The sequence below is a fragment of the Girardinichthys multiradiatus genome, chromosome 7 (genome assembly GCF_021462225.1).
Source record: "Girardinichthys multiradiatus isolate DD_20200921_A chromosome 7, DD_fGirMul_XY1, whole genome shotgun sequence".
Taxonomy (NCBI): Eukaryota; Metazoa; Chordata; class Actinopteri; order Cyprinodontiformes; family Goodeidae; genus Girardinichthys; species Girardinichthys multiradiatus.
The window spans coordinates 15,899,256-15,916,456 of NC_061800.1; the positions used below are offsets into that span (position 1 = coordinate 15,899,256).

Consider the following 17,201-nt stretch of genomic DNA (forward strand, 5'->3'; position numbering starts at 1 on the left):
CTCAAGGCACTTCACAACAGTCAGGTACATACATTCCAATTAATCCTAACAATTGAACAGTTCAGTCAGATTCAGTTATTTATTCAAATTGGATAAAAAGTTTTTCTGTCTAAGGAAACCCAGCAGATTGCATCCAGTCAGTGACTTGCAGCATTCCCTCCTCCTGGATGAGCATGTAGAGACAGACAGTCACTGGCGTTGACTTTGCAGCAATCCCTCATACTGAGCATGCATGTAGCGACAGTTGAGAGGAAAAACTCCCTTTTAACAGGAAGAAACCTCCAGCAGAACCAGGCTCAGTGTGAGCGGCCATCTGCCACGACCGACTGGGGGTTTGAGAGAACAGAGCAGAGACACAAAGAGAACAAAGAAGCACTGATCTAGGAGTACTTTCTATGGGAAGGAAAAGTAAATATTAATGGATGTAGCTCCTTTAGTCATTTCACCTAGAAAGAATGAACAGATAAACTCTGAGCCAGTTTTCAAGGTTAGAGTCTGAAAGAGAGCACATATAATTAGTTACAGTAAAGCTCAGTCAATCGCCATGTCTAGAAGAGAAAAAGGGTTAAACACTAAAAGACAGGGCCATGTGGATCATCTGTAGAAGGTGAGCATTAAGTTGTTGCCAGCAGAAGCTTGGACGATGCCCCTCTCCAGAAAGGTGTCACAGGTAGACACAGAGTCAGGCCAGGTGTAGCTTCTAGGAAGAGAAAAGAGAGAGAACATAAAGTTAAAAACTGAAATAACAGGAAATAATACAAAATTGGAGAGTAGTGTGAGAATGTAGCGAAGAGGGTGAAAGTGGTCATCATGTCCTCCAACAGCCTAAGCCTATAGCAGCATAACTACACAGATAGTTTCAGTTCAGATTATTTAGTTAAACGGCGCTTATTTACAACAATGTCGTCTCAAGGAACCCCACAAAGGGTCCCACTGATGGTCATTGTTATTATAAAAACGACAAGGATTGGGATACCTCTCTCTGTCAGACTGATTATAACTATTGGAAAAGAGAAGGGGTCATACAGGTAGCAGAAATGGAGGGTGTGTTTGCACCTCAACCATAACTGAGCCGGTTTAGGCTAAACCTGACTTCCCCTTACTCCATCCAACAGGGAAGGAGGAAGGCGGAGGTAAAAAATAAGGAAGATAGCCTAAGCCACTCTAACTATAAGCTTTATCAAAAAGGAAAGTTTTAAGCCTAGCCTTAAAAGTAGACAGGGTGTCTGCCTCACGGACTAAAACCGAGAGCTGGTTCCACAGGAGAGGAACCTGATAACTAAAAGATCTGCCTCCCATTCTACTTCTAGAGACTCTAGGAACCACCAGTAAACCTGCAGTCTGAGAACGAAGTGCTCTGTTAGGAACATATGGACCAATCAGATCTCTGATGTATGATGGAGCTAGATCATTAAGGGCTTTATATGTGAGGAGGAGAATTTAAAATTCTATTCTGGATTTAACAGGGAGCCAATGAAGGGAAGCTAAAATAGGAGAAATATGATCTATCTTTTTAATTTTCATCAGAACTCTTGCTGCAGCATTTTGAATCAGCTGAAGGCTTTTAACTGCATTTTGTGGACATCCTGATAGTAAAGAATTACAATAGTCCAGCCTTGAATTAACAAATGCATAGACTAGTTTTTCAGCGTCACTCCTAGATAGGATATTTCTAATTTTGGCAATGTTCCAGAGATGAAAGAAGGAAATCCTAGAAACCTGTTTAATATGGGATTTAAATTACATGTCCTGATCAAAAACAACACCAAGGTTTTGTACTTTATTATCAGAGGTCAATTTAATGCCATCCAGGTTAAGTGATTGACTAAGCAGTTTCTTTTTTAAAGACTCCGGTCCAAAGACAACAACCATTGTACCCTAAAACTGCCCAAATCTCTCTTCAGCCCATGGAAAGAAAATAAAAATAAAGAAAATAATAATAAAACAAAACTAAATAATCTATATTTTTAAATAAATAAGAAATATAAAACTAAATAGAATATATATTTTTACATTTCGTGTCTTATCACAATTCATGTCGAAAAACATGCACGGAAAATCCCACAATTTGTCATGAACAATAACAAATTCTGAACTTTTTAACTGATTCCTAATGTTCTTGCAGTATTCTTAATAGATTCTTGTAAATCGGACTGAATTTTTGACAATATTCAATGGAATCAAGCCGAATCTCACGATTTATCTTTATCAATCGTACCTGTTTCATAACTGAATCTTAGGGTGTCACAAATTGGATCCGAATTATTATTTCCAAGAATCCTCACAAATCCCACAATATTACAATTCTTGTTGATTCGTGTTACTCGTGGTCTGTGTGAAAAACTGTCTTTAAACAGGAAGATTTAGTCTGATTTACTGTCAGACAGTGAGAAAAACAGGATATGCATTTTTAATCAGTGTCTGAAGATATCTGGCTTCAGCTGTATAAGACTACAACTCCCATGTACTGTATGTTTGAGTGTGTCCATGTGTACCTGCTGCAGGTCAGCCAGAGAGTACAGGTGAATGTGCTGTAGAAGGTATTCCCTGGGAAAAATCCTGTTGGAGACACAAAAACATTCACTGCATCACTTTCCTTTCCCCAGATCAGGTGATCAGGTTAATATGAAGTAATAGTCTGACGATGACAAACTCTTATCCTTGATTACCATCAGATAAACGGATATTCAGTGTTTCCCCTGGAAATGTCTTGGCAAGATCAGGGCAACCGACACAAACACTTAAAGGAGACATGATAATTTCAATGTGTTTCTTTTAATAACAGCAATATATCAATTGATTTATTTAATCAATTTCTACATATTTCACAGAACATTCTATAAAAGTATTATTATTATCACTAATACTAATCCCTTCTTTATTCTTTACATATTTCTATCAATGTATTTATATCTATCTGTCTCTCCCCATCTTTATTTCTTCATTTAAAATAAGATTCTGAGTTTTCATATTATTATTATGCAGTCTTGGAGATTCTATGCGAAATTTCTATTATGAGTCCATATGAAGTGATTCAAAACATTCACATCAAAACATCCCCTTTAATATGAGCGTCATATTAAAGGGGAAACTATTTTAACAGTGAATCTTTGGGGTTTTTTTCCACCAAGAGGCCAACAGAGTTCAGTAGTTGTTGCACAAGCTCGAGTTACAGTTCAGCCCAAAACATTAAGATTGAAAGCAATATTTTAATTTGACCAACATGTTGTTCCTGAGTGAGTTAAAACTAATTTTGGAGCATCCCACCCAGAGTCCAGAAACTACAGCGAGAGAGAGAATCTGCAAAATGATGGTAAAGAGGCCCTTAAAACTCTAAAGACAAGGCATGTCAGCAATGATGAGAAGTGTTTCATTGCCATAATGCAAATAAAGGTTTTTCCATCTACTATTGTAAGGGGTGTGAATAAATCTCAACAGGCCCTTTTTTGTTGCTGCTCAAAAAATAAAGGGAAGACTCAAACACATCCTAGATCTGAATGAATGAAATATTCTCATTGAATACTTTGTTCTGTACAAAGTTGAATGTGCTGACAACAAAATCACACAAAAATCATCAATGGAAATCAAATTTATTAACCTATGGAGGCCTGGATTTGGAGTCACACACAAAATTAAAGTGGAAAAACACACTACAGGCTGATCCAACTTTGATGTAATGTTCTTAAAACAAGTCAAAATGAGACTCAGTATTGTGTGTGGCCTCCACGTGCCTGAAAGACCTCCCTACAACGCCTGGTCATGCTCCTGATGAGACGGCGGATGGTCTCCTGAGGGATCTCTTCCCAGACCTGGACTAAAGCATCCACCAACTCCTGGACAGTCTGTGGTGGATGGAGCGAGACATGATGTCCCAGATGTGCTCAATCGGATTCAGGTCTGGGGAACGGGCGGGCCAGTCCATAGCTTCAATGTCTTCATCTTGCAGGAACTGCTGACACACTCCAGCCACATGAGGTCTAGCACTGTCCTGCATTAGGAGGAACCCAGGGCCAACCGCACCAGCATATGGTCTCACAAGGGGTCTGAGGATCTCATCTCGGTACCTAATGGTAGTCAGGCTACCTCTGGTGAGCACATGGAGGGCCATGCAGCCCTCCAAAGAAATGCCACCCCACACCTTTACTGACCCACTGCCAAACCGGTCATGCTGAAGGATGTTGCAGGCAGTAGATCTCTCTCCACGGTGTCTCCAGACTCTGTCATGTCTGTCACATGTGCTCAGTGTGAACCTGCTTTCACCTGTGAAGAGCACAGGGCGCCAGTGGTGAATTTGTCAATCCTGGTGTTCTCTGGAAAATGCCAAGCGTCCTGCACGGTGTTGGGCTGTGAGCACAACCCCCATTTGTGGACGTCGGGCCCTCATACCATCCTCATGGAGTCGGTTTCTAACCGTTTGTGTAGACACATGCACATTTGTGGCCTGCTGGAGGTCATTTTGCAGGGCTCTGGCAGTGCTCCTCCTGTTCCTCCTTCCACAAAGGTAGTGGACCTCCTCCACGTCTCCCGGTGTACTGGCCTGTCTCCTGGTAGCGCCTCCAGGCTCTGGACACTACGCTGGCAGACACAGCAAACCTTCTTGCCACAGCTGGCATTGATGTGCCATCCTGGATGAGCTGCACTACCTGAGCCACTTGTGTGGGTTGTAGAGTCCGTCTCATGCTACCACGAGTGTGAAAGGACCCCCAACATTCAAAAGTGACCAAAACATCAGCCAGAAATCATAGGTACTGAAAAGTGGTCTGTGGTCCCCACCTGCAGAACCACTCCTTTATTGAGTGTCTTGCTAATCGCCAAAGATTTCTCCCTGTTGTCTATTTCATTTGAACAACATGTGAAATTAATTGTTAATCAGTGTTGCTTCCTGAGTGGACAGTTTGATTTCACAGAAGTTTGATTTACTTGGAGTTATATTGTGTTGTTTACGTGTTCCCTTTATTTTTTTGAGCAGTGAATAAAAAATGGATGGAAAAGGTGGAATTAGAGAAAAGTAGTCTTCAGATGCCAGAATGTCTATGTGTATTTTTGACTGGGTCTATCTCCAACTATCTACAGTACAATAATGAAACATTTATTCTGGATATAGCGTAGATGTTTTGGTAGAAACCAAAGAGAATTTTGCATCACCTCTCAAGAGGTAGAAGAAATAAAATCCTGAAAATGAGACACAAACATTTTTCACGTCACTTAGCTCAAGAAATGTAAAAATATTACCGACAATGCAAAAAGGCATTTGTATACTTAACTAAATGTTTTTAGGCTACAAAGTTCAAGTATTTATTTTATCATGTTATCTTGGGTTTTTTGTTAAATCCTTCCATTTTATTATGTAATTTCTGACACTTGATGCAGTATTTTGATTTGCTGGTTGTGATTGGTTGTTTGCGAGCACAGAGCAGGCGGAGCAGGAGAGTCAGAGTTGATCACATACCAGAATATGTATTGAGCGAGCGTGTGAGATTTAAATGCACACACCATTAATTATTATTTATTCTCATAGATACATGCACTCACATCCTTCTCACTGCGCTCTCAGATTAGTGGCACAAATATAACAAATATAATTTGTAGGAGTGTGTGTTCATCTCCGCACACGCACGTGTCGCATGTGTCTGCGCGTAGGGGTGGACCACTGCCGCGAATGATACAGAGAGCAGAAAACTGTAGAGGCTGAAATCAAAATAACCTAAATAACAAGATCATTTTGTTTGTTTCAAAAACGACAGAAATTAAATTAAAAGTAGTGGGGCGCCCCTCCAATATAGCGACAGAGGAAACACTGACCTTAGTGTATTTCATCAGGAATTTATGAGAAAGCCCAACACAAAGAGGCACATAATTCTTAAGTGGTAATAAAAACTTTTATTTAGGGGTAATGTTGTCACCCTGCCCCTAAATAAATCCAGAGCAACCAATACCCTTCAGGAGTCATCTAATTAGTATAGCGTCCATCTGTGTGTAATTTAACTGAACATATAAAGAGCATAGTATAAGTTTTAACCTACCAAGACATGACTGTCCACTTAAACGGACAAACCAGGCAAGGAGAGCATTAACCAGAGAATAACCAAGAGCCTCATGGTAGCTCAGGAACAGCTCAGGTGGGAGAATCTGCTGACAAGAGCAAATTACATTCTACAATTCTGGCTTTCATAACAGAAGAGGAAAGCCATTGTTGAAAGAATCTATGAGGAGTTCTGTTTAATATTTGCCACAAGCTATGTAGGGGATGTAGAAAACATGTGGAAGAAGGTGCTCCGAACTGACCAGAAGGTGATCCAAAGACTAAACATTTTGGTCTGAATATAAAATGGAATGCATCTTTCTGAACACACCTTCCCAGCATAAAACGTGGTGGTGGCAGCATCATGCTTTGGGTGTTTTTTTTTTTTTTTAGTAAGGACACAGAAGCTGATTAGAGTTGATAATGTATGGAGCTAAATACAAGGCAGTCTTTAAAGATGACCAGTTATCGGCCACAAAAGTTTCAGACTCAGGCAGCGGTGCAAATTCCACTGGGACAACAATCTGAAACATAGAGCCAGAGCTACAATGAACTGGTTTATATCAAAGCATATTCAAGTGTTAGAATAGCCCAGTTAAAGGCCAAATCTAAATCCAATTCAGAATCTGTAACAAGCCTTGAAAATATACGTACCCATGCAGTTTCTGTTCAATTTGACCGAGCTTGAGATATTTTGCAAATAAAAATGTTATTTTTCTGTATGTGAAGATCTAGTAGAAACATATTTTAAATGACAGTTTTCAGATTTTTTTGTTGTGTGCAATAAAACTGAAAACCAATTTTCCTTCCACCCTTACTTGGTGTTGGCCCATGACATAAAGTCCCAATGGGTTATAAAACATTTTGCATGGTTCTGCAGCAGTAATAGTTTAAGGTTAGAATAATGTTAGGATTAGTTTATGGGTAGTTAGTGAGACACAGAAAACCAACCGGTAAGAGGTTTTCTTCGTTGTGTGGACACTGAGGCCTCCTCTCAGACAGCCAAGATAGACGGCACCACGTTAAATCCCATCTAAAGCTGTGATGAGTGTCGCTAAGGTACATGGACATGTGTATGCATGTGTGATCCAAACACACCATGGTGATAGACACCACCGATAATCTAATGTTTGGCAGGTTACCAACGGTTACCACATCAGCATTCATGACAACAAACACACAAAGACACAAAATCTGAGATTGTGCTGTTTATAAGTGTGTGTTGATCTAGACTAAAAACACTTGAGAGCTAACACATCAGAAGATTAGATTAGAAAGGGCTGACACTGATTTCTGAATGTACACACATTTGTTTTAGGACCTAATAATCATTAACTCTACATTTTACAGCAGTATCCTGCAGGATTTTCACACTGCAGGAGACCCGCTTTTTTAAAACTGTTACCACTCCGGGATCATGATTGTTTACCAAAGGTAGGTTTAATCTGACTGTGTGCACTATGCGTTACGTTGTAAATGTGTAGGTGTGAGTACGCGAGTGCCAGACGCACTAAGATACTTCAATCTGATGCAAACCAAGGTTTTCTATCGTTAAATAATCTCATCCTAGTTGAATTTCTGACAGCTATTTTGCTTAGAAGTGTCAGAGAAGCTGTAAGGCACATGTTTGTCCTCTAATACGCAAATACAACAAACCTGTACCCAAAACTAACTATGATTGCCATCCAGACTCAAATATAGCATGTTGATAAAGTATTCACAACCTTTGGATATTTTCCCATATAGTAATAAGTATTTTATTATGATTTTATGCAACAGACAAACAAAAACTAGTGCATAATTGTGAAGTGGAAGGAAAATGATATATGGCTTCCAAACAACTTGTGTAAATCATCCTTATTAGTAAACAGAGATCACAGCAGACAGGTAGGAGGTGAAGGTTTGTGTTTAAAGCAGGGCTAGGTTATAAACCAACAACCTAAGCGTTGAACATTTCACTGTTCAACTACAAACCTATCAAGACATGGCCGTCCGCCTAGACTCATAGATCAATTAAAAGAAGCATTAATGAGAGAAGTAGTCGAGAGGCCAATGGCAACTCTGGGGGAGCTGCAGAGATTCGCACCCTAAAATGTGCTGACAGAGGAACTCTACAAATCTGGCGGCTTATATGGAAGAGTGGCAAGAAGAAGGTGCAATGCTCAAATTAGACAAAAACTGGTTTTTGGATGCTATGTGTGGTGGCAGACTAACACTAAACATCGACCTGAACACACAATGGCCATAATGAAGCATGGTGGTGGGAACATCATGCTTTGGCGATGCTTTTTTTTAGCAGTGCCAGCAAAGCTGGTCAGGAAAAAGGGAAAAATGTACAGAGCTAGAAAAGAAAACTGGCTGAGGTAGTAAAGTCTTGACTCAGGGGGTTGAGTAGAAACCCAAATCAAACTATGTAGATTTTTTTATTTTAGGGTGGTGTTGAAAACAATCCATGCTTTTTCTTCCACTGCAAAATTATGCCCTACTTTGACTTGGTCCATTATATAAAATCCCACTAAAACACAGATGTCTAAGGTTGTATTGGGACAAGATGTGACAAAGTTCAGCTACAGTTATTTATACTTACGTATAAATAACGACCCAACAGGATCACCCTTTAAGAAAATCAAGACGTGGTAAATTATTAAACATCTGTACTTGTTTACACGTTAACAATTCACCATGGCGGGAAGGGAACTATATTGTTATATAAAACACGGAGAAACCTCAGTGTTCCCCTGGCAGGTTTATTGAAGGGTCGGGGTGAACCCCTCGTCCTCTGACAGTCAAGTACATCTTTTCAAATTTATTTTCTAAATACTGCTGGAGAGTATTGAGTGGAGAGGGAGAGAGAAATCAACCGTGATGGTTTCTACCCTGGTATGGATGCTTAAATTGGCCAAAACTCAAATTTACCTGGCACTTCATGCATTCAGTTTATTCGCACACAAATAAAGCACATTTTTATTTGAATAAAAAGATGTATAAATGAGTCAGTCTTCGGAAAGGTTCTGACAGGGACGGAGGCAGAATCCACTTCATACACGTCTCGGTCTTGTTCACGAATGAGGGAAAAATGGTGCGGAAGATCGAAAGACGGATCGGTGCTGCATCAGCAGTGATGCGGACGCTCTACCGGTCTGTCGTGGTGAAGAAAGGGCTGAGTCAAAAAGCGAAGCTCTTGATTTACCAGTTGATCTATGTTCCTACCCTCTCCTATGGTCATGAGCTTTGGGTCATGACCGAAAGAACGAGATCACGGATACAAGCGGCCGAAATGAGTTTCCTCTGCAGGGTGTCTGGGCACTCCCTTAGAGATAGGGTGAGAAGCTCAGTCATCTGGGAGGGACTCAGAGTAGAGCCACTGCTTCTCCACGTCGAGAGAAGCCAGTTGAGGTGGCTCAGGCTCCTGGACGCCTCCCTGTTGAGGTGTTCCAGGCACGTCCCACCGGGAGGAGGCCAAGAGGAAGACCCAGGACACGCTGGAGGGACTATGTTTCCCGGCTGGCCTGGGAACGCTTTGGGATTCCCCCGGACGAGCTGGTCCAAGTGGCTGGGGAGAGGGAAGACTGGGTGTCTCTGCTTATGCTGCTGCCCCGCGACCCAACCAAAAATTTTCAGACTTTGTCCTTTATTCACTTGCTGTGGTTTCCTATTCAGTTGTTTATGTAAACATCTGATTTACTACTATTTTGTACATAACCGTGAAATTTATCCTGATTAAGAATTTTAATAGTTGCCCAGCACAAATGTATATAGAGACACAAAGACAGATAGATAATACTAGATGGACATAAATAAACAGATGAGAACAGATAGAGAGAAACAAATAAAACCAGAAATATATAGATACATACATGGACAGATACATAAACGAGGGTTTGTTCAGTACCTGTTACGTTATATTGGGTATATATTGATTTTTATGTTATACTCATTGGTTGCTGTTATTGATAGAAACATGAAAACTATGACTTCTTTAAGTTTTCAGCAAAAACTGCCCCAAAATCAAGTAGGTTTCAGCAGCTTTCTGTGTTATAACAAAGGTAAGCTCCTATAGCATCTTAGGGCTTTTCCACCGAAGAGATTCTTGTTCTTATCCTGGTAGGTTGCTAGAACTAGTTCTTAAATGGTTCTGTAAAAGAACCTGTTCGCTTTTCCACTTTTCTGCATTTGTGTCAACGATGTGTCAAACATATGTGCAAAATTAATTTTTTATTAAAATACAGCAAGACCAAGATGTTATGGAAACAGTGTCTTATTTTCAGTGCGAATCCAGTGTTTCATTAATCGTGCAACCACCAGTTCACAATTATATTAACATTAAACACCATCCTAAGCAGCAACATTGAACGGACCCCATTAATTGTAACAGCGGCATCCCTCATGGTGTTGCAGCGCTGGCCATTGCCAAATAGCCAGCCAGTGTGTATAACTGCCAACCCTCCACCCCTCTGCTAGCGCAGGCAGAGACAACGACACACATATTGACCAATCATGTGTGGATGGAAGAGAAACAAAAGTGTGTGAAAGAGAGTGAGAAGCGAGAAAAAAATAGCTCCGTTCACTTCTAAGAGCCGTTTCGTTCTCCACCGACCCATCACTATTAAACAGGGATAAACCGGTTTGGTGGAAAAGGCTGAACTTCTGCACAGGTACCCAAACACTCTTTCATTAAACCTTTAACGCTCCACATTGGGGTGTGTGTTTAGCCTCTAAAGCCAATGGCCAATAAGCCACAGATATCTGTTTCCAGATCCCCCTGATGTAGACTGATGACATCAGGAAGGTTTAAGAGCCACGCATCTCATCAATCCTGCAGTGTTTGGAAGTGGTGGGCCACTGGCCGACATCAGCTAATGGGACAGAAGTAAACACAGAAAGCCACGCTTCTCTGAGCAACAACAGGCTTTATTTTAGGAGATCTTAGAATCTGATGGTAGGTCATAGTCGAGCGAAGTCACATGAAAATATTTAAAAGAAGCTTCAGATACTCCACATATATGGCAGGATGTTTTCACAATGTTGCAATACTCAGATGGCCAAACTAGTGGAATATAGTAAAAAACAAAACGCTAATAATGTGTGTGAATTCACAAGAATTTGTTTTTTTAAAAGATCAGATGCCTCTTGGTTCATTCAGTGAGCTAATAACATCTAAGATACTTTTATATAATGTGAAAATGTAAACTTCAGTCTAATGCCAAAAAGCATGATAGTCCGTCGATAAACCAATCACAAATGGTTCAGTATTTTGTATTTTGATATTACTGTCAAATATGGTGATGACAGTTGTAATTTACCCACATATACCTTCTTTTTTCTTTTCTCCCCCATAGTCAAAGTGCCCCCACCTCTCCCTGTGAATGTAAGCATATTAGATGCCTTAAGCACGGGCATCAAAGCAGTCCATCCAATGGGCTAAATACATTTCTGGCATACAGAGTGTGAAAACATGGCAATTTAATGGCCTACAAAATTTTGAATTCAAGCAGTAAATTTAAATTTCATTAATATAAACAATGATATTGCGATAGCGAGAGTGATTCGATACACTCTATAGGTCGAGAATTTTAGCTACATTAAACAATTCTCAATTTTATTTGTGTATTTACTCACATATTCAGACTAAGTCTTAAGTCTGGATGCCCCTTCACCTTATTCTCTTTAAGAAATGCTCTGTCACATCTGAATGTATTAGTGACCCGGACTGAGGCACAGGCATCCATCAGAGCACAGACGAGGCTTTCAGTGTGGGACCTCACATAGATAAAGTCATTGCCCTCATCCAATCATCTTGCACAGGAATGCGTCAAGATAAAAGGCAATATATACAAATATGAACTCACACACACAGATCTTCTCAGGAGATGTTAGAGGTTTGTATTATTACAAACATTTAAATCCATGAGACGCAGTACATGAAAACTGAAGCGTTTTTAAGAAAGATTTAGCTAATTTAGCTGACGCAGTAAGAAAAAACAAAGAACAAACCAAATTCAAATCAGAAGGGCTCAGAGTGAGGAATCTTGCTGGGTACTGTTGGTGGAGGTCATGACACTGTTTTTTTGCCTTTTCTTCACAAAGAAAAGACCAGTTCAACCAAATTACAAGTGAACTATATTTCATTGATTTCTTTATATTGTCACCTTCCTAAAACAATGGCCCAAGTCATTTTTTTGTCAAAAATTATTTTTCACTAAATCATCTCTTCATGATACTCGCCACCCTGTAAAATTGTCTGAATCCTCAGTTGAGGAAGTCATACAGTTTTATGCCTGTTGTATAATGGCCTATGTCAAGAGTGTGACTTAAACAGTTTTACAGGCTTTTCAAAATGGCGACCACTAAAAACCCAAATCTACTCAGCCACTGAAGCTATTTCCATAGGCGTAAAATACTGCATAGAAATTTTGTGTTTTAATTCTATCCTTCAGTCAGCATTTTGTCCACCAAGTAGCTACATTCATGAAGCTAGCATTTAGCAAAGAGTGGAAGAGCTCCACAATCTGTTGCTGTAACATGTCATTGTTTTTTGTCAACTCTTTTCTTCCTTTTTAAAGATGGCTTAATCAACTGTTTTTCTTTGAATTTTCCACATTATATGATATGATTGTTATTACCTTTTTGATTGAAATTGTTAATAAATATTATATATATATATATATATATATATATATATATTGGGAAGTTTTCTTGTGTGATTCCTGATAAACTTACAAAAAAACGACTTAGGCCATTATTTTAGGAAGGTGACAACATGTCTTCCTTTCTCCATACATACCTTCAAATGCACCTCCTAATGGCCTAAAAAGAAATAATCTCACTTGCTGTTTTTGGTATGAATGCTTTCTTTAAAATATATTTTTTGAAGATTGTATTGATGATTTAAATCATGTATGAAATGTAATGTAACTTATTTTTCATGTTTTTAAGGTTTTATTTAAGATTATTTAAGTAAGGGGATCTCACAACTTATAACAAACTGTATTTTCTCCAAAGAGTATTTTCTGCCAAATTTACTGCCAAAAAGCAATTTCATACACCTCATTTGTTTGGAACACAAAGGTCGCAGAATATGGACCTGATAGACCCAGAAAGTGCACACACAGCATAAGCATCTGGAACACACATCAATGTTACAGTCATATTGGGCGTGGGATTTTATGCCAAACTTGTGCCAAAAATTGTACGAGGAAGTTCAGTTGCAATGGTGTCCTATTATTAACACAAGATAACTCTGAAACATTCTCGAGTCACCCCTTATTCCAGATAAACATGGTTTGAATTAACAAGAAAACGTATTATTATTATTATTATTATTATTTACTATTCAAGGGGTTTACATCCATTTAGTATAGCAATGAGGATTTTATCAAATCACAATTGCTAAATAGTGAGTATACAAATCACTAAATAAACAATAAATCTTGTTTAGTTGTTATAACAAAAACTAAATTAATTTATTTAGTAGTTTTGTATATTTTTCCATAAGCCAAGCGTTCAGTTTTGTTTTATTCAGAAAACCTAGTTTTCAATATCCCATCATATGCCAGGCGGGTTGACATTATTTCTATGCGACATCGAAGCCAATGTGTCCTCTCCGGTAGGCTTGACCATCCCAAATCATAATACTACCACCAAAGCCCGATCTGAGCATGATGGGTGCATCGCTTCATCTAACCAGATGCTCTCTTAACTCTGGAATCGGAGACATATAAACTCTGCAGACCACCTGACTGTTTCAACTGCTTTATGTCCAATCTTTAACTTTACAGTGAAGCTTCTTTAGAGGTTTTCCATAAGACAGCTGTCTAGTGTGAGAACCTTGAGGATTCCTCTCAGCGCACACATTAAAAGGCTTCTTAGATTCAACAATTATAACAAATTGATTTCTGACCATATTTCATTTAAGATGACAACTATTCATTATTATCTTCCATATTAACATTTTTTCTTAACCAGATTAAGTAGACTCAACCATCTTGTTTTTTTTCTTCTATATTATAGTTCATTTTGCTTTGATGTAGCTTGTTCTGAAATAGAGCTGTATCGTTTCCACAGCCACAGGATGTTTATTTCAGGTTGTTTAGGGAAGGAGCAGCTGCTCACTGCATCATTAAGGATTAAGTAACCTTTTACCAGCTGACACGTATTAATCAGTGCAGCACTTTTCCAGCTGGAGCCTCCTACCTGACCGCTTACTCAAATCCAGGTGGTGACTTTGTTTTAAAGCAGTGTATATGCACAGAGCAGTTAATTATAACACCTAACTGCTTTTCAAATGAGTGAGTGATGTGATAATTCTTAGTCTTTTGAGGGCTCAAAAACAGGACGGAACCCACCTTCGCCTGAGGTCTTCAGCAATGGTTGCCCTGCAGCTGAACAAGTAGGCCCTCAGCGACTGGAGCTGCTGACGGAGGCGCAGCACTGTGCTCAACGCTTCGCAGTGTTCGTACAGGCAGGGGTTGAGCTGCTGGATATCCAGCAAAGGCTCCTCGTACACAAACTCCAGAAACTCCTTGGCCTGTTTAGACACCTGGAGGAGCAAATATGCAAGAGTTTATATCTGGATCTGTGCACCAAGCACTGCCAATACACTGTACTTAATCCCAAACAAGCTGTACTTTCCATTCATGTATGGGATGAAGTAGGCTTAAAAAGCCCAACATAAAGGCTATGCTTTGTAAAGATTAAAAAGACAGGATGTAACATGTTGCCTTGTGAGTTTTAGACATGCCTTCTGATTTTCTTTACCTCAGGACAAGGCCAGGCTAGCTGTGTGTGTTTTCCCACCTTGTGCTTACTGGTGTCCCAGTTGTGCAGCAGCCGTGCAGGGATGAGGAAAGAGTTATCCTGATGGCAGCTCTGGCAGTAGTACCAGCCGCTGTAGCAGCAAACTTTTGCCTTTCCTTTGGACAGGCCGACCGGACGCTGACAACCTGTAGAGAAAGATACTCACTAAGTCTGTGCGTGGTTACTGCCTATATACATGGTTCCCACATATTGTTAAGCCAAATTGCACAGATTTTCAAGATTTACACTTCCAGACTTCTCAGAAGTCTTTTGCAACCATTTTTTAAAACATAAATGCAAGGCCCACTGTAATCAGACTTCATATATGAACACTGCAAAAACTAGTCACTACAACGACTGTAAGGAAGAGAATGGATGCATTAACAGACAAACGAATGGATGAATACTACTTTTATCATAAATAGGTTAGGGAATGAACAATAGCATTTTTTCATACTCTAATCAAATTCTGTACTTGTCTAAATCAGTAAACATACTAATATTTTATTCAAAAATCCTGAATTTACAGCCTCAAATTCCCAGAGTTCACAGACCTATTAGGGCAATTTTTGTGAGTATGATCAAGAAAGAAGGATAGATGAGCAGTTTGATAAATAGTGGGTGGATAGATATTTGAACTGACGATAGACTGATAACTCACTGGATGGACTGACAGATGGATGGATGGATGAGAAATTATTTTTACATACCCCCTGTCAACCCCATAGCACACAATAAATGCTACACCCTTATTCCAAGTACACGCAGGATGTAGGCCTGACACAGCACAGTATTTCAGGCTAGAGATACACCATATATTTAAAATCACGATCATTGTTGCAATTTCAATGTGTGCAGTTTTGTAATTGGAAATGACTGCTTCTGGATGCTGTATTTAGTAGACTATACTGTTTTAGTTGCCACACATTTAAACTCTCCTTGAAAATAATACATTTGGTCAGTTGGATAAAGGTTCCCTTTTTGCCCCTGATATACAGTCATATTCAAGACACTGGAACACGCAATCTGATGGAGCGCGTTTAACAGATTAAAGGTACCTTTGGAAAATAACAACCTTTAAGCAGTTATTAAACATACTTTTCATTAAACCCAAAATTCTGTGATAAATGTTTTTCATCAGCTTGTAAGCAGAAACTGTCATTATTAACAGATATAAACTCCTAAAAACATCAGTCTGCGTGTAATTAATCTACATGATGTGTTTCACTTAGTGAATCAAGTTACTGATATTAATGTACTTATCAATAATATTGTGATTTATGGAATATGACTGTAGAGCTGGGGACTAAAATCCTGAAGCTCAGGGAGAATGGGGAGGGCGTTGTGATGCTTAAAAAGAAAGACGTGAGTTAAATGCAAACATTATTACTGTTTCTAATGTTCAATGATCTCTCACTTTTAATATTTCCACCTACCCTTACCCATATTATGCAATTCTACTTAAAACAACTTAAAAAACCTTTCAGCTCCTCCGAGGCAAAACATAAAAGGAATAAAGAATAATTCTAGACATAGTTTTAAGATACTTGAAATTCTTTGGCTTTGGATTTCAAAGGACCTATTCAAGCTATAAAGTTCATAAAACCAAACGTGCATCCCTCAACATAATCACATCCAAACTAAGAGCAGAATATTTAAAAGTTTATGCTTAAAGCTTCTACATCTGTAAAAAGAATAAATCTTCCTGCTTATTTCTTTTAAAGGAATCCCTAGATAACAGAGGCTGTGCTTTTCTTGTAGCCACAACATAAGACCCTAAACTAAGAAAGAGGTTTTGGACACCAACAAGTCCAGCTGATCCTTTTACTATTTCGCCTGACAGTTTTTCTGGTCTGCTTTGTCTTCTCCACCCTTTAAAGTTTGTTCCTCACCCAAACACCCAGGCCTGCTCTGTGATCAGGCACACCTAAACATCTGAGTGCTGAAGGGCTACAACAACAGGTGTCCCTTATCCACAACATCTTGGAGGATATGAAGCCTGGAGGAAAACAGCAAATGAAAGCAAAAGAAAGATCCGGAAGAAAAGAAATGGGAGATTGTTATCGGTTATTTTTCCACAAAACAGAACTTTGCTTTAAAAAGAAAAAGACGGAAGTAGCTGGACATGTGTCAGCATGTCCATGGTGCTCCAACAGAGAACAGAGGGAAGGAGATGGAATAAAAAGAAGGAACGGGCTATTGAGAGATGAGAGGAAAGAATGAACAATGCAGAAGAGAACAGAGATGAAGGGAGGTGATAGAGGAGTTAGCTCAGGTAGTTTCCTATTATCTTGTGTCATCTAAACAGTGCAAACAATACTGTAATCAGCATTTAAAGCTGAATTCACTCTTCATCTGATAAAAGAACAAAAACACTCCTGTA

The 17,201-nt window shown here is 39.2% G+C and overlaps 1 protein-coding gene and 1 long non-coding RNA gene across 4 annotated transcripts in view; one reads left to right on the plus strand and one right to left on the minus strand.

Annotated features, from left to right (window-relative positions):
• Positions 1–17,201, minus strand: part of plekhm3 (pleckstrin homology domain containing, family M, member 3) — a 61,209-nt gene that overhangs the window by 21,117 nt on the left and 22,891 nt on the right. For both annotated transcript variants that reach the window (XM_047370580.1, XM_047370579.1), the window contains exons 4-6: positions 14,819–14,964; positions 14,368–14,561; positions 2,496–2,559 (exon numbers count right to left, since the gene is read on the minus strand). In XM_047370580.1, the coding sequence (XP_047226536.1) occupies positions 2,496–2,559; positions 14,368–14,561; positions 14,819–14,964 (404 nt within the window). The remainder of the gene's footprint in view (positions 1–2,495; positions 2,560–14,367; positions 14,562–14,818; positions 14,965–17,201) is intronic.
• On the plus strand, positions 7,210–14,465 carry LOC124871330. 2 transcript variants are annotated; one of them, XR_007038999.1, is made up of 4 exons: positions 7,210–7,456; positions 10,484–10,677; positions 10,779–10,961; positions 14,343–14,465. It is a non-coding gene; the product is annotated as an uncharacterized LOC124871330 (long non-coding RNA). The 2 variants fall into 2 exon arrangements; XR_007039000.1 differs by having other exon boundaries at positions 10,489–10,677.